At 50.2% G+C, this 25,664-nt stretch overlaps 6 protein-coding genes across 7 annotated transcripts; 3 read left to right on the plus strand and 3 right to left on the minus strand.

The window, feature by feature from the left end:
- Positions 1 to 11: 11 nt before the first annotated feature.
- Positions 12 to 2,705, minus strand: J3458_001111 (uncharacterized protein; the record flags this gene model as incomplete). Its single annotated transcript, XM_066116545.1, has 6 exons — positions 2,307 to 2,705; positions 1,958 to 2,197; positions 1,650 to 1,899; positions 1,310 to 1,597; positions 1,006 to 1,257; positions 12 to 951 (listed from the first exon to the last, which is right to left on the minus strand). The coding sequence occupies exons 1-6, from the start codon at positions 2,404 to 2,406 to the stop codon at positions 12 to 14; spliced, it is 2,070 nt and encodes a 689-aa protein (XP_065978427.1). The 5' UTR covers positions 2,407 to 2,705.
- Positions 2,534 to 6,836, plus strand: J3458_001112 (uncharacterized protein). Of its 2 annotated transcripts, XM_066116547.1 has the most exons (4): positions 2,534 to 3,469; positions 3,528 to 3,949; positions 4,008 to 4,301; positions 4,362 to 6,836. In XM_066116547.1, exons 3-4 carry the CDS (start codon positions 4,211 to 4,213, stop codon positions 6,500 to 6,502), a joined length of 2,232 nt encoding a protein of 743 aa, XP_065978429.1. In that variant the 5' UTR covers positions 2,534 to 3,469; positions 3,528 to 3,949; positions 4,008 to 4,210; the 3' UTR covers positions 6,503 to 6,836. The 2 variants fall into 2 exon arrangements, with proteins under 2 accessions (XP_065978429.1, XP_065978428.1); XM_066116546.1 differs by having other exon boundaries at positions 3,528 to 4,301.
- On the minus strand, positions 6,814 to 11,348 carry J3458_001113 (putative NRPS-like protein biosynthetic cluster). The gene has a single exon (XM_007814465.2). It carries the CDS (start codon positions 10,764 to 10,766, stop codon positions 6,921 to 6,923), a length of 3,846 nt encoding a protein of 1,281 aa, XP_007812656.2. The 5' UTR covers positions 10,767 to 11,348; the 3' UTR covers positions 6,814 to 6,920.
- A 52-nt stretch (positions 11,349 to 11,400) lies between these two features.
- Positions 11,401 to 14,741, minus strand: LYP1_1 (lysine permease). The gene has a single exon (XM_007814464.2). It carries the CDS (start codon positions 14,031 to 14,033, stop codon positions 12,501 to 12,503), a length of 1,533 nt encoding a protein of 510 aa, XP_007812655.1. The 5' UTR covers positions 14,034 to 14,741; the 3' UTR covers positions 11,401 to 12,500.
- Positions 14,045 to 14,347, plus strand: J3458_001115 (uncharacterized protein; the record flags this gene model as incomplete). The annotated part of the gene is made up of 1 exon (XM_066116548.1): positions 14,045 to 14,347. One exon carries the CDS (start codon positions 14,045 to 14,047, stop codon positions 14,345 to 14,347), a length of 303 nt encoding a protein of 100 aa, XP_065978430.1.
- A 7,724-nt stretch (positions 14,742 to 22,465) lies between the features above and the next one.
- On the plus strand, positions 22,466 to 24,971 carry PNS1_1 (putative choline transporter, neither null mutation nor overexpression affects choline transport). Its single transcript, XM_007814463.2, has 3 exons — positions 22,466 to 23,003; positions 23,087 to 24,109; positions 24,171 to 24,971. Exons 1-3 carry the CDS (start codon positions 22,662 to 22,664, stop codon positions 24,489 to 24,491), a joined length of 1,686 nt encoding a protein of 561 aa, XP_007812654.2. The 5' UTR covers positions 22,466 to 22,661; the 3' UTR covers positions 24,492 to 24,971.
- The last annotated feature ends 693 nt before the right edge of the window (positions 24,972 to 25,664 follow it).

Consider the following 25,664-nt stretch of genomic DNA (forward strand, 5'->3'; position numbering starts at 1 on the left):
CTGCATCGCGGTCAGACATGCACTATGACAAAAGAGTAGCCTGCCGATTTGAAAACTTGCCCTGAAAAGTCCTGTAGCGACGCCCCGTTCTGCATCTCGGCCATGGCGAGCGCAGCGTCCTCGCGAGGATCGCCTGCTGCTTGTGCGGCACGTAATTGGGCACCTAGGCTTGCTACGTTGGCGCTGCCTAGCATCAATGGCGGAAGAGGCGTTCTGGTACCACTCCCACCACCGGATAAATCTCCTTCGCGCTTGAGCGCCGTGCCGATAACCGTGCCGTGCTCGTAAATGTTCTTCAGGGCAGTAAGGGCTCGCCACAAGGGCCCAGAGAGCTCAATGTCCTTATCGCTCACAGCGATATGGGGCTCGGGCGAATTAGCCTCCTTTGCGGCAGTGGCCGAAAGCGCGGCAATCAGGTCCCCTTGAAGCTGGCGAATTTCTGGATCCGTCTTGGTCTCGCACAGAATACCAAGAAGTAGCGCGGACGACAGCCCGTGGTATGTAAATGCCCAAGTTCGAGTTGGAATCACGGACAGTTGGTGCATGGCCAAAAACATCCGAACTGTTTGTGTAAGGTTATCTTTGCACCTATCTGCCAGCTCCTTCTTTTGATTAGGATCGAAATCACAAGTGCGTTTGAGAGCAGGCCGACAAGCTACTGAGATGACGAAGGAGGTGTGTAACCGGATTGCGTAGTATTGGAGACGGTGGAGTGCCGTCTTGCACTGTTCCTTGTCCTGCATATGTGGTAATGAATGGCGACGAAGGTTCTCCACTGCCTCGCAATTGTCCATAATTTGCGAGTAGGATGATGTCGCGGTTGCGTCGGGGTTTAGTCGTCGTGAAATTATCTCTATGAGATGATACATCATTTCCAGATACGTGAATTTACCGGGTGTTGTGTCAGAGCTAATAGGGATATCGCAACTTGGAAAATTTGTCATGGGAGATCTCAGGAGAACGTTAGCTCCACGATATGGACGACAGGAACGAGAAAATACATACCTATCAAATGAAAGAGACGTCAAAGTATCGTGCCAAACGCATGTCCACCAAAGCTTCCGTCGCGTCATCTCCTTCACCTTGGCATTTGGCGGCACACTGTCACGGCCCTCCAAGCTAGAAGTGCGGTGAAGTCCTAGCGACTGGGCCAAGCGACATGTGAGACCGGTCAATGCCCAAGAGGCTTCTGCCTTCATATCATTCAAAAGGACAAAACTTGTAAGTAATAAGGCTTGGATAGAGTCAAATGACGGACTGATAAGTTGTCAGTATTAAGTACTGGGGCAGGCGGCGCCGAACAACATACCGCAGCAAAAAGTTACCCAATCGTAGAAAATGAAACGAAATCTGTATATATCTTTGAGAGTCACGAGTGCGAACATGGTATGGGCTCTCATGATACTGAGAGCCAACAGCCAGGACGGCAAATAAAATGGCAAGCCAGGATGCTGCTACTGGTCTTGAAGATTTCATAGCAGTCGAGGCGTTACGGGAACGGTCTTCGAGGTAGACCATGAGCTTTGATTCAAAATCATCAATATCACAAACGAAACCCCAGAAGGGTTGAGGAATTTCTTTGTATGTACGGAATAATCTAGAAACTGTCAACCATTGCTTGCTTATACTAAGAGGGTCAGTCCACCTACTTCATAACCTCTCGGTCGGATGGGAGCTCCGCCGAGATATCCTGGGCTAGTCGATGGAGATGATGAGACGACATGAGAGGAAATGGGGCGGAGGTATCAAGGCCCAGAATAGACCGCATATCACCTCGGATATCCACGCTGTCAATCTTTTCAATTGGCGAGGATTGCTCTCGGAGTAAAGCCGGAATGCTATTCTGGCCAAGGTAACGATCCCCCACAGACTCTGTATCATCTAGACTTGTTGATACACCTGGTTATTTTTGATTAGATATAAGCTATATGGATTGTAGTGGGTAGAGATGGGTTACCTATAGTTCGCGGCCAACTGTCTCCACGCTCGGATTTTCGGCTTTCGTCATGGCCATCAGAGAATGAGCGAGCACGTTTCTTGGTCTGGCCATTTTGATGCGCAGAAGAATTCTTGGTGGCGGAAGAGCGGTTCGGTTTGTACGAGCACAGCTGAGGATGCTCCCGTTTCACGCAATTCTCACATGGCTGCTTGTTGTCACACTTCACCTTTCTTTGTCGGCATGGCCAACATGCGGTTCCTGGATGATGCATTAGCACCCAGGTGGTCGCAAAAGAGTTGCAAACAGTTGAACCCAACTGCAGCTGGGTGTAGAATCAAGGCCAACAAGAACCCCAGGGACTACTTGCCATATCGCACTTTTCGGTGCGAGTGAATTATGCGGTTTGCTTCCTCGGGTGTCAGCTCTTCAATTGGGATCGCCTCCTCAGCTTCGGTAGTCTCGGTCATTATGCAGACTGCTGCAGCGGGTGTAGATTTTGCGTATATTGGTAGACAGAAAATAGCAAATGCTTTACAAAGCCGATATCATGCGCAATGTATCAATAACACGAGTGAAATGCCCGAAAGATGGTCCCAGCCACGCGTTCAGGAATGCCGAACCCCCGACAACCTTTTGGTGGATGTGGTTAGTGAGGCTTCAGAGGTCACATGACACGACTTTCCGAGGACTGTGCAAATATTGCTTTCCATCTCACTTAGCACTGTGCAATTCACGTACCTCGCTCCCTTAGATTCCCCGCTTCAACGTCGTTTTTTCGGCCTGCCTCAGTCCATCTTCCTCAATTCCAAGAATTTCCTGGAATTTCTCAGGCCCACACCACAAACTAGCGTCGGTAGATCCCGCACTAGTCTAGACTGGTTTCCTTCACCTGTCGTTCGATGTCCCATTCTGATCTGACTGTTGGCGACATTTTGGGCTAGTTGCTTGGGACTCCCTCTGCTGACTGGTTAGACATGATTAGGATTGAGTGTCATTGACTTTGCCTTTGCCTCTGCCTTTGCCGTTACTTTTGCTCTTGCTTTGCTGTTGCCCTAGCCCTTGCTTTGCTCAGTTGAAAGCAACCCAGCTATATTCGGGCTTTACATGTCATCACATCTCGCAGCTTAATGATGCGAAAGAGGTTGTCCCATGACAACTCTTCAATGTCGAAACGAACTAAGAGCAAGGAAGACAAACAGAAAGAAAAGGTAAACAATGCCATTGATTCGATTCCATTGAGATCGACCCCGAAAACTCGAGCCTTGGACCCGGCGTCTGTGTTGGGGTCGTTCGGGACACGAAAAAAACCGTCACCTTTTCCCCGGCCTGTTGGGATAGCCACATCATTTTCTGCGTCCACTACATCCGAAAATACATCCTCCTCGTCGGCATCGGGGTGTAACTCACCACTTGACGATAGCAGCTCCGAATACTTCACCAGTCAAGAGTCACCATCCGACTCAGAAAAAGAGGTTGCAGATGCGCATATCCCTCCCGAAACTTTAGACACGAGGCTCAAAGGGGTTTGGCGTAAGTACATAACTAAATTTCTGTTTGTTACCTCGCTAACAGGCCACAATTCTCGTAGCTGGGTTTCTGAATGAAACGTTCAATGGAGCACCACTTGCCGTAATCTGGGAAGTAACGCGTATTGCTCTTCACTGTGGAGTAAAATTGACTGATTGTAATGTGCTATACGACGATGTATCTCAATGGAGGAACCAGTCTAACCTGCATAATGCACTTTCGCAACTACCGGCATTCCACGCGAAGAGCATGCCACAACCCAGTAGTCATGATGCATGGGATCTCGCTCTAAAAGGGTTTCAGTCAACAACTCAGGCAGTAATGCTATCCGCAGAGCTAATATTGAATCGCAGCTCAGCTGGTCCGTTGTTTTCACTCAAACTTCATCCGTTACATCTCGAGAAAAGCCACCGTTTGAGTCGTCGATTTGGAGCTGACAGATTTCTGGAAATACTAATGCCATATCCCAATCACGTGCGAAAGGTTGCAAAGACCAAAAATGACAATGTGTCAACTGATGCAATTATTAATTGGTTGACAGAGAAGCATTATTTTCTTGGGCGGCGATGGACTGCATTCTACTGTAAACCGGCACCAAGGAAGAAGGGGATCCGCAAGAGTGCACCAGCAGTACCGCAGGTCAGGATATTCTTTTTTGCTTCAGACGGGGATAGTTTCAAGGGTTGTCTCAATGGTTTATTACCGCCAATCGCACAAGCCAGCACTCCGGGTATAAGAACCAAAATGCCGGTTCATAATTTACTGGACTGGGCAATTGGGGGACTTGGTACGACAAACCAACAGGTCCCTAAACTGTTTTCGAGAATTAGTCTAAGTAGGAACCAACAAATTCATCTGTTGCTCGACGACTATCAAAAGCTGACAGCTATTCTAGGTCTTAGCCACACACATGCCACCGTTGTCCTCGAAAAACATCAAATCCATAGCTTGAGCTATGACATTGGGACTCATAGCACAATGAACGATGGGATAGGCAGGATATCGAAAGCGCTCGCGATGAAGATCGCCTCAAAACTGGGTCTCACAGAGCTTCCGTGTGCTTTCCAGGCACGGTTAGGCGGTGCAAAAGGAATGTGGATTATCGACAGCGACCCAATCCTTGGAGACGGAGACTGGATTGTCACGTATGCATCTCAAATCAAATGGGATTGTGATCATGAAGACAGCCATCACCGCACTTTCGAAGTCAAGGAATGGTCAAAAGAGCCCAGGCCTGCGTCATTGAATCAACAGTTCATACCAGTCCTGGAGGCTCGGGCTATCAACCCATACAAGATGCGAGATACTATTTCAGCCCATCTGCGTCGCGGGCTGTTAGAGGAACTTGCTGCACAAAGGACGGCAATGGAAGACTCCGCGGAGTTGAGACTCTGGTTACAGCAAGGTGGCGGGTCAAAACCAGAGGGACTCGATAATAGTATGGCTTTTCTGGGTTGTCTTCCACGAGACCCGAAGAAAGTGATGGCCGTCCTCTTAGATTCTGGTTTTCATCCGAAAAGCTGCAAGTATCTACAGGATCTCTTCCGGGACGCTGCACGGGATCGAGCAGCATTCCTGAAAGCAAAGATGAAAATCTGTGTGCCCTGTTCTGCCTACCTTCTTATGGTTGTCGACTTCTCATCGACATTAGAAGAGGATGAAGTTCATGTATCGTTTTCCACAAAATTCCAAGTGGATGGTTTCTGCGACACACTCTTAGAGGGAATGGATGTGCTTGTAGCCAGAGCGCCAAGCCACTTGCCGAGCGACATTCAACGGGTAAAGGTTGTCTCGAGACCTCAACTAAGACACTTGAAGGATGTTATTGTCTTTTCTACGAAGGGCCGGTCATCTCTTGCTGATAAACTGTCTGGTGGGGATTATGATGGAGATCGCGCCTGGGTCTGCTGGGACCAAGAGATTGTCGAAAATTTCTGCAATGCAGCCATGCCAGGCGATGACACAGATCCAGAGAAATTGGGTCATTTAAGAAAGCTGAACAGATCGATGGCTCAGATTCGCCAAGAAGAGACTGGTGACGAGCGCGTGTGCGCCAAATTCCTTCGCGAGTCATTCGCTTTTAACATGCAACCATTTCTCCTTGGAAAGTGTACTGACTACAAAGAGCGCTATTCCTATCATACCAAGAGCGTCTCCAGCAAGAATATTCTCATATTGAGCAGGTTGTTGGGATGCCTGGTAGACCAGCCAAAACAAGGATATATTTTTACAACTTCTGATTGGGACCAATTCCGTCAGGACCTGCAGATACCGAAGTTTCTAGATGATCCAGGATACATGCTAGATCGTTCGTCTTATAATATTTCCAAACAAGCGAACCCGCATATCCTTGATCATTTAAAGCACGTGGTTGCGGAAAGAACAATTACAGAAGCTCTTAAGGAGTTGGGAAAAACTCTTAAAAGCTACGAAGCCACCTATTATGATGAGCACCTGACAAGACTGTTTAATTCTTATAATGAGCAGTATGGTCAGTATATGACTAGAGCTACGTGGGCCAAAGTTCGGGATGCTCTCAGGGGAGACATGGAGTCTGTTTTAAAGCTATGGGCGAATACGCTTAACAAGGATAAAGATTATGTTGCCATTGTCGGGTCAATTTACCAGCAATGGCGTGAAATTCAGCCACTAGCAACCGAGAGATCCTCCGACTTGGTTCAACATCTTCTTCAGCCTTACATGGCGGACCGCCAGTCAACTTGGTGGGAGCTACTCAAAGCCTCTTTTGCATTTAAAGTATTCCCCAAACATAGAACCACTTTTCTTTGGAAAATGGCGGGGCGACAGCTTGCTATGCTGAAGGCAATGACGTCTCACAGCGCAGCCATGACTTCTTGCGTCCTTGTGGTGCCAGGACTTTATGGTGTGCTTAAGCCAGATAAAAAATTAATCACTACCAGACGAGCGCAGCGATTAGCAGAAACAGCGGGTATTTACAACTTGAGCGCGGGCGACTTAGAGGCACTAGAGTTTTGGCATGATGATGTAGACATGGATGAAGAAACGGATGATTAATAGGGTGTTTTGCCATATCGCTGGATCTCTTCTCTGGACAGCAGGGCGTTTAAGTTTCTTCACGGACACAGCTTCTCTTGCACAATAGGTGCCAATCGTAATAACACCACCATTTCTTGGGGACTCCTGCATGGTGCATAATCATGTGATGCGACATGATGACGAATTCCTGCCCAGGCCACCCGGGCTCAAGTGATCCTACCCGAGAACTGTGGGCAGAGAAGGAAGGAGCGACGTGGGCTGGTATGTTTCGCATCCAGTGTCACATCGAAAATGATTCCCGATGCGCACGGCACACATTATACTGAGATGAAAATAATAAAGATGTGTGAATTGATATTACAAGTGTCGTAATATATAGCATAGCTTCCCTGTATTCCTGTCCCCCCTCATTACGCAAAATATGCTAATTGCATGGTTAGATTGGCTCGTCTCTGGGCTCAATAAGCACCTCGTTCACGGCGACATGCTCCGGTTGAGTAACGGCGTACAAAATAGCACCCGCGACGTCCTCAGCATCCAGCACCTTGGCCCCGGTGGGCTCGCCGTACTTCTTCAGAGCCTCGGCATCTGTAGAAATGTTCAACAGGCCAGTATCAACGTTACCTGGCTGAATAGCCGTGACCCGGAGACCTGAGCCGACAGTCTCCAGCCGCAGACTCTGCAGGGTGGCTTCAACAAAGAATTTACTGGCCGAATACACACCGAGGCCAGGGAAAACCTTGCGGCCGGCATCCGATGAGATGGCAACGACGTGGCCGCGCTTTCGCTCCAGGAAACCGGGGACTGTTGACGAAAGGCAGTGCAGCAGCCCCTTGCAGTTAATGTCGACGGTGCGTTCCCATTCCTCTGTCTGACAGTTGGCCATCATGGTGAAATACATGACGCCAGCGCAGCTAACGAGAATGTCAATGGGCCCAAGCTTCTCTGTCGCGGTCTTCATGAGAGACTCGACTTGGGCCTTGCTGGTAACATCTGTCTTATGGACCAAGATCTTGCCACTGCAAGTGGATAATTTGGTCTTGACCTTTTCGAGCTCATCGATTCGGCGAGCTGCGAGAGCAATGTGAGCGCCCTCGCCAGCCAGCTTAGCAGCAACAGCGGCACCAATACCTGAGGACGCTCCGGTGATAACGGCCACGCGGCCTGACAGGCGACCCTTCTTGGGATGAGGGTTCATACCATTTAGCTTTAGACGCAGTGGCGGTCGTGGGAGCCAGCCACGAGCAAAGAAGTGTCGCGCATATGTTTCCCACAAATTTCTGTCGATTTTAGGTCGTGAAACACCATACAGATCCAGAGCTGGCTTAGTAGCCTCGTCGCTAAGAATCGTGACCAGTTCAAGCGTGTCGACTGTAGGCATACCACCTCGAAGAATGTCGACAGTAAAGGGATCATCGCCACCTCGTCCGGACCCACGCTTCTCCTTCCATAAGGCTACCCAGTCGTCCCAAGGAAGTCGTTTAGTAGGATATCCGAGGGCCTCAAGATCCTGGAATACATTTTCGGCAGTCACAGGATTTGGGTCACCCAAATGATACAGCTTCTGTTTTGTACAAGGGTGATTAGCCAAGGTGACGATGGCCTGACTGACAAAGTCTACAGGTGTCATCTCGGCCAGCCAGCCATCGACCTTTGGGGCATATCCCAGATGCAGAGATTCAACAATCAACGCATTCAAAAGATCGTACGTGTTCGTCGCGCCAGTAAGGCTGTGACCACTGATGGTACCAGGCCGATACACTTTGACATGCATGCCTCGTCGGCCAGCCTCGTACACCAACATCTCAGCAACCCATTTGGTTTGACCGTACCCATCAGGCAGTTTCGTCGGTACATCATCTATATCCAGCATGGCTTCCTCTGTCCAGGCAGTTTTCGACGGCGGCAAGACACCGTTGGTCGATACGTGGTGGACAGTGGCGCCACCACGAGAGGCGAGCCTCAAAACCTCGCGTGTGCCTCCAACATTGGCATTTCGCAGTGCAGCGTAGGGGTAGACCAAATTGACAGTGGCAGCCGCGTGGACAATGACATCAACACGTGAAGCAAGATCCTCGAAAGCTTCGGGAGAGAGACCAAAGCGATTACGGGCCAAATTACCGGGTACAACTTCCATTCTCTCCAGCATAGCGTCATTCCATATTCCCTGATCGATCAAGTTCTTTCGAATACGTGCAATACCAGCTGGACGACAGTCAATGTTCGGGTCTGTGAAACGAATGAGGCAAAGGATTTGAGCTGAGGTGCTTTCCAGAAGAGACTTGAGAAGGAAGGCGCCCAAATAACCCGTCGCACCAGTCAGAAGTATAGTCTTCGCATCATCAAGACGGCACATAGGCTTGCCATTGGATTTGATGTCATCGGGCAGAGCCGAGTCAGCCAGTAGAACGGCGGGAAGGTCGGCTTGTACGGCGGCCGTATGGCCATCTCGTGCAGCTCGTACCGCTTCCATATGACCCTCCAGAGTTGGCGTACCGGCGAGGGGTGCAAGAGGAATCGGGAAACCAAATGTTCTCGTCAAACGGCCAGCCAAGTCAGCCAAAGTTAAGGAGTGGCCACCCAAGTCAAAAAAGCTATGGCTCTGGGAAATGGCAGTTGCAGGAATGTTCAGAGACGAAGCCCACATTTTGATCATGGTGTCCATTTTAATCCTCGTATCATGCTCCTTTTTAGCATTGATGTTTGGGGTCTTCGGCGACGGTGGAGGAGGCAAGGCTTTGAGATCCGTCTTTCCTGAGACGTCATTCGTGGGTAGCGTCTCAAGCTCAACCCACAGAGTAGGAATCATGTAATGAGCAAGATGGTCGGAAAGTGCTCTCCGAGCGACAGGACTGTACCCGGACTCATCCACTACCAAAACGGTTCGATTGCGAATCTCGCCCTTGTCGGGAACGACATAAGCCACCAACTGCTTGTCTAGGCCATCACCACGAGCAACCACGGCGCAAGATCGAACCGCCAAGTGCTTTACAATTGTTGTTTCAACGGCTCCAGGCTGGACGGTGTATCCTCGAGTCTTGATCATTCCACCTACTCTGCCGGTAATTTCGAGGAGGCCAGAAGGGAGCATCCTGGCCATATCCCCGGTTCGATACATTCTGGCATCTAAACCGGTCGAAAATGGATCAATTTGGAAGGCCTTGGCTGTAGTTTCCGGAAGGTTGAGGTACCCTCTGGCTAGCATGTCGCCACCAACATACAATTCACCACTTGTCCCCATGTCGACCCTGTTGCCGGCCTCATCGAGGATGTAAATGGTTGAGGGATCCATTGGCGGACCTACGGGGCATACTCTTGCCTCGTAGTCAATAAAGGTTTTTATATCACCCGCCGCAACCTCGTGTGTTTCGCTGGCGCTGTACACATTAAGAAGTCGAACAGCGGGGAGCGCAGTGAAAGCCCGACGGCAGAGGTCCGTCGTCACAACCTCACCATTGAGCCACAGGGATTTCAGATGAGGAAGGGTATCGGCGAGGGATGAATGGCGTGTCAAAACTGTGGTAAGGAGAGTCGGAGTCATCAATGTGTCGGTGATTTTTCGAGCTGCGAGGAATTCTACCAGACCATCAGGGTCGTAGCTCACACTGTCTGGGACAGCGACCGTGGTCGCTCCGCGGAGGAGCGGCCGAAGCATTTCCCATGTGAAGAAGACATTGCAGGCCACTCTATCGCCGGGCTTCAAATCGCTAAGACCAAATCTCAGGTTATATGAGCAGACGGAGGCTCTGTGCGGATTCGCAATGCCCTTGGGCTTGCCGGTCGTCCCTGACGAGTATGACACAAATGCGAGTCGGTCAAGATCATCTTCTGCTGGCAATGGGGGCTTAGGATCCACTAGGATGGGCTCGTTTGCGCCAACTGTCATATCTGGATGGTCAATGACAATCACGGGGATGTCGACATTAAGATTGCTGGCATGGGCCTTTTGCGTCACAATGACGGTTGGCATAGCGTCATCAATGACATCGCGCAATAAGGCAGCAGGATACGCCAATTCAAGAACCAGATATGCACCACCAGCACGAAGAGCTGCCAAAGAGGCAACGACGTTGTCAGCGCTGCGATTCATGAGCACGCCAACTAAGCAATCTCGGCCGACGCCATACTGGCGGAGGCGGTCCGCCAGCGCCCATGTTTCGCTATCGAGTTCTGCGTATGTGAGAGTTCGCTTTTCATCTTCGAGTGCGATCGCTTGGGGAGTGGCCTGGGCTTGCTGCTCAAAGAGCGCTGCCAGGTCCTTGGTGGTGTCGATGATAGACATTTCGCTGGTCGGAATTGTCAACAGATGTTATTCGGTGCCGGCGCAAGGAAATGAGTGACAAGATCGGTTTCAGAAAGAGAGGTTTCGGCCCCAAAATTGATCCGAACTGCACTCTATGCCTGCCCTCTGTCTAGTTGGATATGTCAATCAATCGAAGCAGCACACAGTCTCATAAACAACCCCGTGGCTGACACGATGCACCACATTGGACAGAGACAGTGGAGGGCAGTGGAGGGCAGACAGACCATAGGCGGTAATGGGACACGCGACACCTTTATACGAGCGGTGAAAAGTACTACAGCCAACACGACAGTTAGGAAACCATGTGAATATGACGAGGGGACACTGAAGAGCCTATCATGTCTAGGAGCGTTCGATTTGGGGTTCGGTCTGGCATGCGTCCACTTTTTACTAGTCTCATCAAGTCTAGACTTGCTGGTACGGGATGTCGGTCTGAAGCCGATTATTTCGAACTCAACAATGTTTGCTGCCCATGCCACAAGACGAAAAGAGCAAGCGGTCACACGACGCCTCGCCCAATCGGGATGGCGGTGAAAGAATTGTGGCTATCTGCCCCTTCCCCCTCCCCCCTGGGGCCCGGTTAGTAGTTAATTGTGGCCTGGCTGGCATTGGCTGTCATGTTGCTCTCTTGCTTGGTCGTAGTCTGCCCCTCCCCGTTGTCCACAGGGAGAAACGTCTCAAATGACAAAGACGAGCCTGAAAATGCTTGTCAGGGCGCATAGGTGCCTGGATGATTATTCCTGTTCAGTCTGTATTTCAGTCTGCATACCTAGGTACTTCATAGAGCCGACAATTCTGCACCCCGCGCTGCAAACGGTAATCGGAACATTGAGGTGAGATTTCGATGTCCCATTACCGCTTACGGCTTAGCGTCTCTGGTAAGGAAGGCAAATACCCCCAACAAAAAACGAACCCCTGTCGACGTTTGGACATTGTTGGACAAGAAGGAACAAAGACACGTTTTGACATGTGAAAGCATTCGTGGAACAGAGAAGGGGACAGGCCTTTACATAGCTTCCCTGGTCGATTGATAATCGGCAATGACACTCGACCAGGCAGCCAGTATTGAGTGAAATTGAGCGCGGATACATCTTGTCTGTTCGGTGGACAGATTGCGGCGATTGGTCACTCTGGTGACGGTTGAAGCGCGTGGTGCCTGGTTTCATCACCAAGTCAGTTTCATTGGCGTCAAGAGTACTCCGTACGGAGTGCGTATTACAACCAAGCTGGCTGACACCTGCACGCGCAAGGCACGGCTGGGATTCAGTGCCGGACATCTTCGCTTCACTAAGGCAAAGAAATAAATGTCATGCTTTCATGGGCGAGCAATCAAGCCAACCGCTGACTTGCGCTCCCCCACACTTGGCCGATTTTGATGGCATCCTAGTGCCATCGTGGGGATGAATGGCCTGGACAATACCGCAAGTGCCTCGCTTAATAGCGACTAACTGTCGTGCCCATCAGACTTTTCGGCTCCCAAGGATGGTCCATTGGACCTAGGGATTAAATCACGATGTCCCGTACATCATAGGATCATGACCAAGATGGTCAGTCAGCCATTGGTCCATTTCTCCATAAACGGGTATCATTACTATATACAAGTCTGATCATGACTTGATGCTGATGTACTTTTACAAAACACAATCGCCATGCATGCATGCAAAAAAAAGGAAGAAAAACGCCATCCACAAGAGGCCACCACAAAATTCGCACTTAAATCTCGGTGCGTCCCATGCTGAGGTCAATATCCTCAATCTTGATAATCTTGGTGCGGAACACAAGCTTGTGACCAATGTACAAGACAATGAAGAGCAGGATGCTGACGTAATTGACAAAAAAGTCGCTCGTGTTCCACTTGATGAAGACGGTGAATCCACTGGTCAATAGGATCAAAATGTTGAAGAACAGACCGAACCAGGACAAGTAAGGCTGGAATGGAGCAACATATGGGAGCGACGAGCGAGGCTGTCCACGGTTTTGAAGAACCTTCATGAAACGCAAATGGCAGATGTTGATGAGAGCCCATACGATGAAACCAGCAACAGCTGTGATGTTCAAGAGCCAGGTAAACACAGTCTCACCATTCTCCGACAAGTTGAGGAAGGCGAGCAAACCGAGCAGCGAGCAGAAGGCGACGGACCAGTACGGGGTGCCAAATCGGTTAGTCTTCTTGAAGATGGCCGGGGCCAGGCCTTCGTCAGCAAGGGCGTACAAGATCCGAGTGCTGGAATAGACGTCGGAGCTAGCGGCCGAAAGCACGGCAGTCAACAAGACGGCATTGATGATATCGGGGAGGACGTGGACGCCAGCAAGCTTGGCAACAATGACGAGAGGCGAGGCAGAGGCATTCTGAGCCGTGCTCTGCAAGTCGGCGTTGTCATAAGGAATGTTGATTCCGATGAAGAAGACGGTGCCAACGAAGAGGATAAAATTACCCCAGAAAGTCCAGCGAATAGCTTGGGGGATGGCCTTGCGAGGATTCTCGGTCTCGCCAGCACCAATACCGACAAGCTCCGACCCCTGGTAGCTGAAACCAGCCGTGATCAGGACGGACCAGAAGCCGACAAACTTGCCAGAAGCGCCAGACACGACGTACTCTGCAAAGGCACCGGGATACGTCCAATACCTGAAGCCAATATAGCCTTGGTCACCAGCGCCCGCATTAATACACATGCCGAAGATGATGAAGCCAATGACCGTCACGACTTTGATGCTAGAGAACCACATTTCCATCTCGCCGAAGTACCGGACGGGGAAGAAGTTGACAGCAGTGAAGATGACCCAGAAGATGGCAATCCAGACACCAATGTTGACGGCCTGCGTCCAGTATTGGATGATGAGACCGGCAGCTGTAAGTTCGAGACCAAAGGTAATGGACCAGCTAAACCAGTAGATCCAGCCCATAGCAAAGCCCAAGGTAGGATCAACGAAGCGGCTCGCATAGACAGTGAAGGCACCAGCAACAGGCATGTAGGCAGCCATTTCGCCGAGAGCAACCATGACAGAGTACACGACGAGACCAATGAAGACAAAGCCGATGAGTAGAGAAGCCGGTCCGGCCTTGGCCAATGCGGCACCGGTTCCGAGGAACAAGCCAGTGCCAAAGGTAGCACCAATGGCGATGAACTGCAAATGACGACCCTGCAAAGATCGCGTCAGACCTGACTGGCCCGCCTCTACATCCTCTGCGCCCTTCTTCTCAGTCGCCGGCTCATTGCTGGCTCGGGGGGTCTTTTCGTCGGCCATTGTCGTGGCCGATGTCTACCTCGAAATCTGCTGAATCGATTCTGAGGAAGAATGGTATGCTCGTATCTATCTCTGAGTGTTCCACACCGATACCATCGACTTGCCAGGTAGGCGGCGTTTGGGATAGAAATTACTCAGGTCAGCTGGGAGAGAAGAATTTTCGCGAAGATGCCAAGCGATGCGAACGGAACGCAATGGGCCGCGTCAGGATCGAGGCGCACGAGGGCCCAGATATTGGTAGGCAAGCAACTGACGGCAGACGACAGACGACAGACGACAGACGACAGAGCAGCAGCCAGCACAAGAAAGGATGACGGCGAATATCGACCACAGGAGGGGGGGTTGGCGAATTTTGTGGTGTGGGCGGGTGAGTGCCCTCAAGAACGGGTCATCGGCCTCTATTATACAAACGGCGTGGCATGACTAGCACGAGGACATATCAGCCACGTCCACGTCCATGCCGACGACCCTTTCCTGATCCTAGCACAAGTGCTAAAGGAACAGCTTCTACTACTCCGTAGAGCACTGTTTATCGGCAACTGGACGGGGTTGCCCCATCTGGCCCCATCCGATAGGCAAAATTTGTCCGTTTACGATACAATTGACTAATAACTCCACGTGGGCAGTTGTGTGCGGAAACAGCAGAGACATGGAGGCAATGTTTGGGGCAGACAGTCAGAGTCACCTTTGCTGGCCGGCACCGGGCGCATTGTCTTGGTCAATGGAGTCGGAGGAATGTTCGTAGAATGCTGCAGCGCCGCCACCCGCATCCCCCCTGCAGCCAAGCAGCCGGTGGCCGGGTTCATCAGCTCAATCTACAGGGGCCGAAGACCAGCTTCTGGTGCGTGGGCAGAATCTGCCGTGGCTCGGTGATGCCGGTCCGCCGAAGGCTGCCACACCACAGATGCCCATGGCGGCGGCGTCGCTGCTGTGTGGCCTTGAAAGTTGCCAATCAAAGCTTGCCCTTCCATGAGAAGAGTGACTAGAAGGGAAAGCAGAAAATTTTGCGCTCGCATGATGAAGCACTCCAGGCGCCACCCGGCCGAGAAGGGAAGAAGAAATAACTAAATATTGAGGCATCTTGCTTGGTTCTGGTGGAAACCCGCAAGAAGCCGTTCGAGCTGCGAAGCTCTCTCGCGTCTCCATACTCTCGCATGCCTGCACCTTAATCCGTCGGACGACGAGATAGGAACTCGGAAATTCGGGATAGGATTAGACCATGGCCCGGCCCAGGTTCGCCCACGATTTTGTGGGTAAAAGCAGACGCTTCTTGTATCGCCGTCCGTTACCGCTCAATCAGAGATTCCGTGTGTCAGTCAGCTAAGCGACTGAGAAGTTTGGGATGCGAGTCATTCGGTTTGGTTGCGATAACATGCCTGCGCTTTTTTGTTCCTGCACGTCTTCAACACGGCGACCGATGCCGCCAATATTTTGAGCTTTGGGCCATCAACGACTGCAAGACCCTTGATCCCCGAGCGCTCAATGCCATTGCGAGCGACACGCCAACCCAAGATTATTCACATCTACGAGGCATCCTCGACGACTTGTGCCCCAGGTGGGATCAAGGCAGGCAGGCAGGCAAACAAGGCCCCAGCCCGAGGGCCACGTCTCAGTCAAGATGCACCATCTAGCCTGCAGCGTGGTTACTATCGCCTAATGCGAACATGGGCTTTTCGTACTACCTGTGGAGAAAACAAAGCTATCCAATTATCCTGTCATGTCATGCTGCCGCCAATCGCCCGACACCGGCCCTTCTCCAGGCAAACCCTCAGATACCCCAGATATACCCAGAACTTTGATGCCGTAGTACCAAGACCGTGTCAGAGGTTATAAACGGGCTCATGATTCAAATGACCATTGTCTCCGATGCAGTCGACATGCAGCATGACGTGAAGTTTATTTCTCTGTTACAGTCGCCAATTATCCAGCCACCGTAGTGCCAACGCTGAACGGCTCGCAGAGACTTGGGTGTGCTGACAACCAGCCCTTTCACTCATCACACATTCAATCAGATGATTTCATGCGCGCCCTGAACATCCAATGCAATTCGCTCTCAGTGCCCGCCTCAGGGGGGGGGGCCGGATATCAACGGGGAAGCAGAGTAGCAATGCAGGCCGGAAACTTCCCCGCGATTCAACATACGCGGCACGGGCGACGGCTCCGCTCTTTCAACTCCGATGTTCTCTCCGGCGGCAGATCTGTTGGATGGCGAAGAAAATACATAAGCCTAGAGTGGTGGTTAGGTGGTTTGGGGCTTTGGTTGCGGGGAGTTGCATTGACATTGGTGTGACGATGCTCCCGGTGCGTCTTGTTCCGCCGGACATTTCTGTCATGTTGAAGAAGGGTAATTTGGCATCTCCCGCCTATTGTACAACCGTGTCATTTCGATCTGAGATGCTCTTGTACTACCTGACGTTTCTTACGTCACGACTGGCGCATATGCTTCTCTGGCCGTCACTTTTTGCCCAAGTCTAGCTGCCAACTTGGTTTTGTTGTACGCTAGGAGCTCTGGGATACGTTGCGAGTGACGCTTCGCTTACAATCAGGACGACGACGACGCCCGTTGCCCGTTGCATTGCATGATGCTATTCTTCTGGAACGCACACCGTCGGCTAAAGCCCTAGTCCACGACCGAGGCGAATAATTTTGTCGTGCAGAACGGCTTGCCCGGCATGGCAAATAGCACTTACCATTTGCACCGCAATAGCTTAGTAAACGGCTTTTGTTGCGTAAGAGGCAGTTTCAGACATGCATCACGAGCCAAGCGGGTTCGGGCATTGCGATATTTCAATGCCTTCTTCCAACGATTTGGAAATACGTGGGGTAATCCCCAATTAGTGGGGGTACCGCGGGACTCCCTACGTAGATGATTAACAAGGACATGTGTCTCACTCAGCCGTAGGTTGAGAAAATTTCCTGGAAGGGGTTTAGATGGTAACTATCCGGTTTGGCAAGCAGTGGACAAGAAATCCGGCCCCTGGCGCCACGAGTGTGCCTCCTAGAATAACGCGCTGGGATTAATGATCTCCGATCTTGTGACAGCAGGCAGTGCCTTGATTTTTGTATTTCCAAATCCCACTCCTTCTTCAATGCTGTTGCTATTGCTGCCGTATGCGCTTTTTGGCAACTGAACCAGGTGATCAAAGGCGACTCCGATGATTGCGAACAACTTCTTCAAAGCTTCAGTAGGGTTTCTCGACATCATTTTGTCGTAGCAGAGCATGGGCATGTGTCCATTTTAGCTCCAAGCCTAACTTCCACAGGCATAAAGCAACGATATCGGGGAAGACAACAGGCCAAGAAGGGGGAAGTAAGAACCAGGAAATATCGAATCACAGCGTTTACTAAGAGTCGAGGACGAAGTAGAATCGTGGCGTTCGTCGATCGTTTTTTTGCGGACGGCCTGGGCAACTTGCTTTTGCTAGCAAATCTAAACGAACTAGTTGTTGCTCCCACCACAACATGGCCTTTTGATCGAAACGCAGCCAGTTGCTATCGCAGGAGGGGAAGCAACAGTTGCTTGTGCCCTTTGGGGAAAAAAGGCGCTATATATCTGGTTCCCGCTCATGATGCAACCACAATATACGCTGACCGCCGAGGCCGTACGAATTTCGGCCTGCGATTTGCGGCAAAAGCAGCCAAAGCGTTCGCCGTTTTAGCCGTTGGTAACCTAATCTAGTATTTTGAAGGTTATAAATTTCTAAGTTATTGGAGCATATATTGTAGGCGTACCCCTCTAGTCTGGTTTCCGTTGGGTATGTGGTACTTCAAGCACAGAGATATACAACCTAAATGAACACCGACATACGGCCCATAATGCGACACATTTATGTGTTCACGATTATTGGGTAGGCGTGCTACTCTACACATGTACAAGCACATAATATTTTGTAACCCTCCGTTTTGCGGCTTGTGTTTCTCGAATCAATCGTGCATCGTTGAGCTAACGGGAACCTGGGAGCACCGGGCTATCCAAGGAGTCCCTGTGAACAGCAACAGTTGAAGTGCGAACCGGTCACGCCTCGTTTCTGCAATGGCCAGTTTGACGTGCCGGTAAACTTGCCCTGCGGCCCCCTGGTTACGTTGGTGCGGCGTGTTGGCATGCACCAACGCTAGATGACATGGACTCAGTTCATAGGGAACAGTTTGTGCTGAAAGCATCTGCCGTGTCACGCCTGTGTGAGTGTAGATAGATGAGTGGTAGCAACGGGTGGCTTTTGCTCTGACATGGGTGATGATGGCTTCGTGATGACTTGCCATCAAGGCTGGTGTCATGATCAAGTCGCTCATTGGAAGGGCAGTAGTGTTTCAACATATAGGTCTCGATATGATTTCGCTCTTTTACGTAGATTTTCCAGAGTCTTCCATTTTTCCACCTGTCCAACTGATGGTGTGTTGCAGTCATGACTGCTGACGACCTATGTGGGTGACCCTAAAAGCTCATGATTTTGCCCATCATTGGATATAATACGGCCCGAGTTTCGATATATCCGGAAACTTGGGGTCTGGTGCTACATACTGCAAGTGAGTCGGAACGACCAGTAAAGTAGTTTCAATATTAGTTACACCTTGCTGTTGAGTCTTTCGAGTCTATTTGGCGTTTGGCTCGTTCACCAGGCCGGAATGCCCGCCATGAATTGCGTATACACTCAGCTGCACCATTGAAGGCGATGGCCCGATAGACTCGAACGCCCGGCAAGCATACATAGGCCGGCGACGAAGCGAACGAGAGGGACTCGGAGAATTCCATTGTGGCGGGCGGAGCTCGTCTCATTTAGCTAACGTGTAAAGGTAACCTGCTACACGTCGTTGGGATGGGAGAGAAAGTTTGGCTATGTAAGAAGTTCTTTGGTTACTGTAATGAAGGCTCGCCTATGCGACTGCGCACGGCACGTCACACATCTCGACGCGGTGCACAAGAATCTGCTACCCGCTACAAAGCGGATATTGGGTCCTATGTGAAAGAAACACTCCACTGTCGGATGGCTCGTGGGCGTGTTGTATACTCTATTTTCCTGCGCGGTCACCGCATCCATTTCATGTACATCTGTTACACGGAAATGGCTGGTTACACAAGGGCTACGGTCACGAGACCTAGGGCACACCGACTTCTTGTATTTATAGACACCTTTGGTCCCTCAAGGCCTTGAGGAAAACCAAGGACCTTTGATACCAAAGACTGTTATTAGATGAATTGAGCTATTAGCTCCAAGCCCTCCTTAAGCCCTTGTCACAAATAACAGTCTTCCCTTAAAGGCATCCTTCCATCCTTGGGCTATTAAGCGAATAATGCCTCTGTTAGGTCACTAAGGATGTAAATTACCTCTTACCGTACTAGCAAGCAGTGACCCTGCCTTTGACTAGATTTACGGGAGGTGATAGTCTTACCGTACTAGCAAGCAGTGACCCTGCCTCTAACTAGATTTACGGGATATAAATTATTACTCTTATCATACTAGCAAGCAGTGACCCTGCCTTTGACTAGATTTACGGGAGGTAATAGTCTTACCGTACTAGCAAGCAGTAACCCTGCCTCTGACTAGATTTACGGGAGGTAATAGTCTTACCGTACTAGCAAGCAGTGACCCTGCCTTTGACTAGATTTACGGGAGGTTATTCAAGCATTTCCGCGCTGGCATTCAGAAACCTAACCCTAACCAGAACCTGCGGTAAATATAATCATGACCCTTGAATAATAGCTCGTGGGCGAGCTAAAGAGAGAGGAAGCTGGTGTTACACGGAAATGGCTGGTTACATAAGGGCTACGGTCACGAGACCTAGGGCTCACCGACTTCTTGTATTTATAGACACCTTTAGTCCCTCAAGGCCTTAAGGAAAACCAAGGACCTTTAATACCAAAGACTGTTATTAGATGAATTGAGCTATTAGCTCCAAGCCCTCCTTGAGCCCTTGTCACAACATCCCAACCGTACCTGTATATCTGTTGCTCCATATTGCAGTTGTATACACAATTTGTTCGGCTCACAACGCGTAATCACTGACTGAATGAATTTACACGCATTCGATTCAGAAGTTGATCATCTTGATGATGCTACTTCTATTTTCCCATGACTTGCGGGCGGCGACTGTTGTTTCCCTTCATCCACACAGCCGCGTGGCACATTACAAGGTTCTCATTGCTTTAGTCGCCTATCCGGCCATCTAACAACCGTTGTATGCATACGCCCCCTGACTGACACTCTGAAATAATTGCGGGCTTGGGAAGTTATGTGAGTCAAATTTGGCCCCCTTGAGAAGATGGACGCAAGAATCTTCAGAAACCTAGCCCTACTCAGGCCGATGTGATTTGCATACCTATGATGGCTGTCATACATTTTATCATACCACACAAACTCCCTGTTCACACAGAGGTAAAGTTTTATGGCAAGAGCGTACTAGCACCATGAATTTAGAGACCGTTTCCATCGCTGCTATTGTTGAAGTAACTGTATCAGTAAGTAAAGAGGTCGAATTACAATCGAGCAATCCATATGCATATTAGTCGCAGAAATACACTAATGGGATCAACGACTGCTTCCCACCCGATAGAGTGCTGACACAGCCGCGTAAAATTATGCATCTGTGGGTTCCGTGTCGCTCTGAAGAACCACTCATTTCTGCAAAGTGTGCCGAAATGATGATACCAGTACAGTTTAGACGATGCTATATCAGCTGCGATGGGCCGCTTGTCTATTACAGGGTAAGTGGTTTGCGAATCAGTCTCCAAAGTCAACCTCCCCGGCCCCGGCGGAAAAAAAGAAAGATATTACAATTATTTATAACGAAACTACGCTATCTAATACTCTAAACACACTAAATATGTGTATTACTAGATACTTATGCAACTTATCGAATAGCCTATCAACTTAGGGCCATTCAAGTAGAGCTTCGATAAGCGAAATGATTCCCTAACAGAAGCGTAGGAATTATCCAAAAAAGCAAGGAGGCTAGCCATTAGAATACTAAAGGGCTATTTGAAAGCTCAGGAGAGGCAACTTATCCATTCGATTTGCGATCAAGGCGACGTTATTATGGAGCGTAATCTAACCCTAACCCAAATCAGCAAGACTACGCAAGGAGACTATCACTACGGGAGTCCAGGCAATACCAGTCTCAATACCTTAATATGTTCACGTAGTGCAGCAATACACTACATGAATAATGCACCAGTAAACCTAGTAGTGCCGACAAGACAACTCTACCGTGACGTATTTGTTTCCCCTAAACTACGACCAGAGACCCGGGGAATAAGCAGCTACTTGGGATATTATTCAGGAGAAGGACGCTGTTATTATTTCTGATGACGAGCCTGAGGAAGGCTTAGAATTCTGTTTTGAGTTTTTGCCCCCGAATCTCGCAGGGACGTTGCCTATCGACAATGACACGTGTGTTGAATAGTGTCTAGCTAATATTGAGTCCGGCAAGCCGACAAATTTTGCTTTGAGGAAAGTAACCAGGCAGTGAATAAAAAGCTGGACTGTTGAACCAATTCATATCGAGTCTTTTAAAACCTGCAGCGTATAGGGAGTAGTTACACAGCCTGAAGAATGGTCTTGGATTCACTTTGCAAACAGCTGTCTGTGCGCGGGGCACAACCCCTTGAACCCGTCTATTGTGAGATCGTAATCTACTGCTCTTGGAATGATATGTATAAATAGTTTTCAGTAGAGATTGTTTAAAATTTCAAAGTCTAATAGTGGTATACCGTGAACGGTCTTGGTAGAAGTTGCATCAACATTGAGTTGACGTATGGAGTCGGGTTCAGAACATGAGTCTAAGCTCAGCCGAGTGGAAGGGCCCATGTCTTTCCCCTGGTAGCAGGCCATTTCGACGATAAATCGCCACGGCATTGAGCAAGAATACAGTAACGGGTTGACAACACCGGTGTATCATCTCGACGATGCCATTGATTTAATTCGAGGTGCACAATGGTTGAGACGTCTAGTCGGATATTGTCCCCACCTCGAAGAAGAAAAGTGGACCAACAGCGCCCTGAGCAATCTTCTTCTCTGCGACAATGCAACCAACCAACCCATGTTGAGCTGGCCCCCCTCCGTGTGGAGATTTCATATTGACTTTCTTATTGGCCAAGAAGCTCTGATGAGCCAGCGGCGGGCAGCCCCTTCCGATCGCCAGCGCTGGTTTGGAGAAATTGAGTGCCGAGCCGGTCGAAGCTCCAGGCGGAATCTCCAGCAGTTCAAGTTGGGTGCCGCGATGACGCGATGACCTCATCACTTGGCCACGGTAAACCAGACGCGGATAGAGACTGCGGCCATTAGCGCCTGATGCAGGTCCAGTCTGGACCAGTCTGATGCAAGTTGCCCAAGAGAGGGAAACAACGGGCCACTCGTCACTCCACCTGCCCAGACGCTTTTGCTTGGCATTCATTCCATCACTGCTTTTTAGCTTGTCTGGTGCTACTTTGCGACAAGAAATTACCAGCACTGCCCAGCTCAGTTTGGCTTTTTGACCTTTGCACGAAACAATCCCCCCCCTTTCCCCCCTTCCCTTCCCTCTTGTCCGTCAAGCTTGCCTGCCTTTCTGTGCAATCGCTTCACTCAATCTCTCTGTCCGAATCTTCTTTGCAGCAATTGCGTGTAGCCCGACCGGTCATTGAACGCAGTCACCATGGGGGAGGCAGACAGCTACGCCAACGGCGGCAACGAACGAGGTCCACCGCAGCAATGGGGACAGCAACAGTATGGCCAGCCCTACGGTCAACCGCAACAGCCCTACGGTCAGCAGCCATATCAACAACAGCAGTACCAGCAGCCGCCGCCTCAAGGCTATTACAACCAATCCCAGGATCAGAATCAGAATGGTTATCACCAGCAGCCGTACCCCGATCAGTACGGCGCGCCGCCGCCTTACAGCGTCAACCCGCCCAAGGGCAATGACCCAAACTACTCCTTCGACCAGGCCTTCAAGGTCGAGAAACCAAAGTGGAATGATCTCTGGGCTGGAATCCTCGTGAGTATTGGCGCGCTTTGACACGTCCCGACGCGTCCCAACACGTTTCAATCATCCAAGTCGCTAACTTGGCCGTTGCCCAGCTCATCATCGTCTTTGCCGGCTTCGTCGCCGTCTCAATCATTTCCATTCGAGGCTATGTCACCGGCTCACGTGGCAGCGGCATCTACGGTAGCAGTAACAACTTCTCTCTGAATAATAACACAATCATCCTTTTCGCCTTTGGCCTCGTCGTTGCCTTCGTCCTGTCCTGGGGCTACGTCACCGTCGCGCGTATCTTCCCCAAGCAATTCATTTGGATCACGGGCATTCTGAACATTTGCTGGGCTATCGGAACCGCCATCTACTACCTCTATAGGAAGTACTGGTCCGCTGGCATTGTTTTCCTCATCTTTGGACTGTTTACGGCCTTTGCCTTCTACACCTGGATCTCGCGCATCCCCTTTTCCGCACTGATGCTCAAGACGAGCATTACTGTCAGCAAAAAATATGGCCATGTCTATCTTGTTTCCTTGATCGGTGGATTCCTCGCTACCGCATTTGCTGCTTGGTTCTCCGTCACCTTGGCAGCCGTTTACGTTACGTATGAACCATCGGCTAATAACCCCAAGTGCGGCGCCGATGGCAAAGGCTGCAGCAAGGCGACAGTTATTGGCTTGGTCGTCTTTATCACTTTTGCCATGTACTGGATTTCTGAGTGGCTCAAGAACACGATTCACACCATCATCTCTGGTGTCTACGGCACCTGGTATTTCTGCGTACACAACTTCCCCAAGGGTGCCACGCGCGGATCCGCCAAGCGTGCGCTTACCTACAGCTTCGGGTCCATCAGTCTGGGTAGCTTGCTCGTCGCCATTATTCAGTTCCTCCGTCAGTTGTGCTCCGTTGCCAGGCAGCAAGCCGGTGACCAAGGCGGTGTCGGCGGTATGATTGGATATGTCATTTTCTGCATTCTCGGCTGTCTGATCGGTCTGCTCGAATGGGCCCTGGAGTTCTTGAACAGATATGCTTTCTGCCATATTGCACTGTACGGCAAGGCCTACATTCCTGCTGCCAAGGATACCTGGAACATGATCAAGGATCGCGGCATTGACGCACTGATCAACGTATGTATTACTCCTACTTGTAGCTCGTCGTCGTCCCGCTAACATGATGTGTGTTTGTTAGGAATGTCTCATTGGTCCCGTTCTCTCCTTTGGTGCCATGTTTATCGCCTTTGCTACTTCCCTGCTCGCCTATCTGTACCTGCAATTCACCAATCCAGCATACAACCGAGATGGGGGCTTTACAGCCGTCATTATGGCGTTTGCATTCCTCATCGGTTTCCAAATTGCGCTTATTTTCACCACACCGATTTCGAGCGGCATTGATACAATTTTCGTCGCGTCTGGTTGGGACCCGCAAGTCATGATTAATGACCACCCAGAACTGTACCAGGAGATGGTAAGGTTGTACCCCAAGGTGCAGCAGGCTATTCAGGTGCGATAATCAATTAGTAGTGGCCGCCAAATGGTGATTTGCGGCAGGAGGGTCGATGAGAATGAGGGAGATTGGGAATGATACCATAGGTGACGGTGATTCGTAGTGACGTCTTTTCTCTGTGTAGTCGTTTGTTAATAGTCTTGGAGTAATTTTATGTCATTATTCTTTGCGATGCGGAATGAAGGCACCGGGACACCGAATGTAGTATCTGGCATCTGCTTTTAACGCGGCCAATGACCATGTATTGTGTCTGGTTCGACAGGATTCTCATCTCCATGAACTTTGTGTTACGAGATACCTCGCTGCCAGCTACCGAGCCAGCATCTAACCACATGTCTTTATAGGTCGTAAGGAACAACTGTACCGTTGGGTCTGTATGTAGTTAGTTGGTATGCAGCAAAGGGACCCAGCGAGGGATGTTGCAATGTACGGCGGCTGCACGTCTAGCCGGTTGTTCCCCAGAAGATCAAAAGAAACCATTTCGCGCGATAGATTTTCAGGGCGTGGAACGATTTCATTTTGACTTGGGCTCTGGCCTCGGACTGTAGAGCACGCTGACACAACTTGATTCCGCACACCCATAGTCTCTCTATACCCTTTAGTGGTCAAAGTTAAACTACCAAGATGGATAAACACAGAACCGTACACGCTATTCTCCCGTTTGAAGTATTTGAAGTACCGGCATCCCTAAAGGAACATATGGACCTGCGAGATTGTTTTTACCTCTTTCATCGTGTCTGTGAAATGATGGACCAAGTATTATGAAGTTTCTTGAACCTTTTCGCTTGTACTGAAGGATTCAGACTATTCATCACACTCGGCACAGCTTCCGTCGCGGGCGTCTTCACCTATTAGCATGGCTCGCGAGACGACTTGCGTCTACACAAGCTCCCCCAGTCCGGATTGACACTGCAGTACCGTCGGCAGGGCGCCTTTCGTGATCGTGGTACACACAAACAGTTAGTTCTGGCAGGGCATCCGCAGTAGGGCAAACAGGACAGCGCTCATATATATTTTGAGCTGCAATGCTGCTGAACTACGCCAGCGAGGTCATGGACATGATGGCCCGTGTGACAAGAATGACTGATCAAAGGAGACATCGAAGGGGTTCGGACCTTGTGGGAACGGAGGGGAGCTTGTTTGTGGGGTTGCTGGCTTTAACCTGTCATATGTCACATT

Source organism: Metarhizium acridum (genome assembly GCF_019434415.1).
Source record: "Metarhizium acridum strain ARSEF 324 chromosome Unknown scaffold_1, whole genome shotgun sequence".
Classification (NCBI taxonomy): Eukaryota; Fungi; Ascomycota; class Sordariomycetes; order Hypocreales; family Clavicipitaceae; genus Metarhizium; species Metarhizium acridum.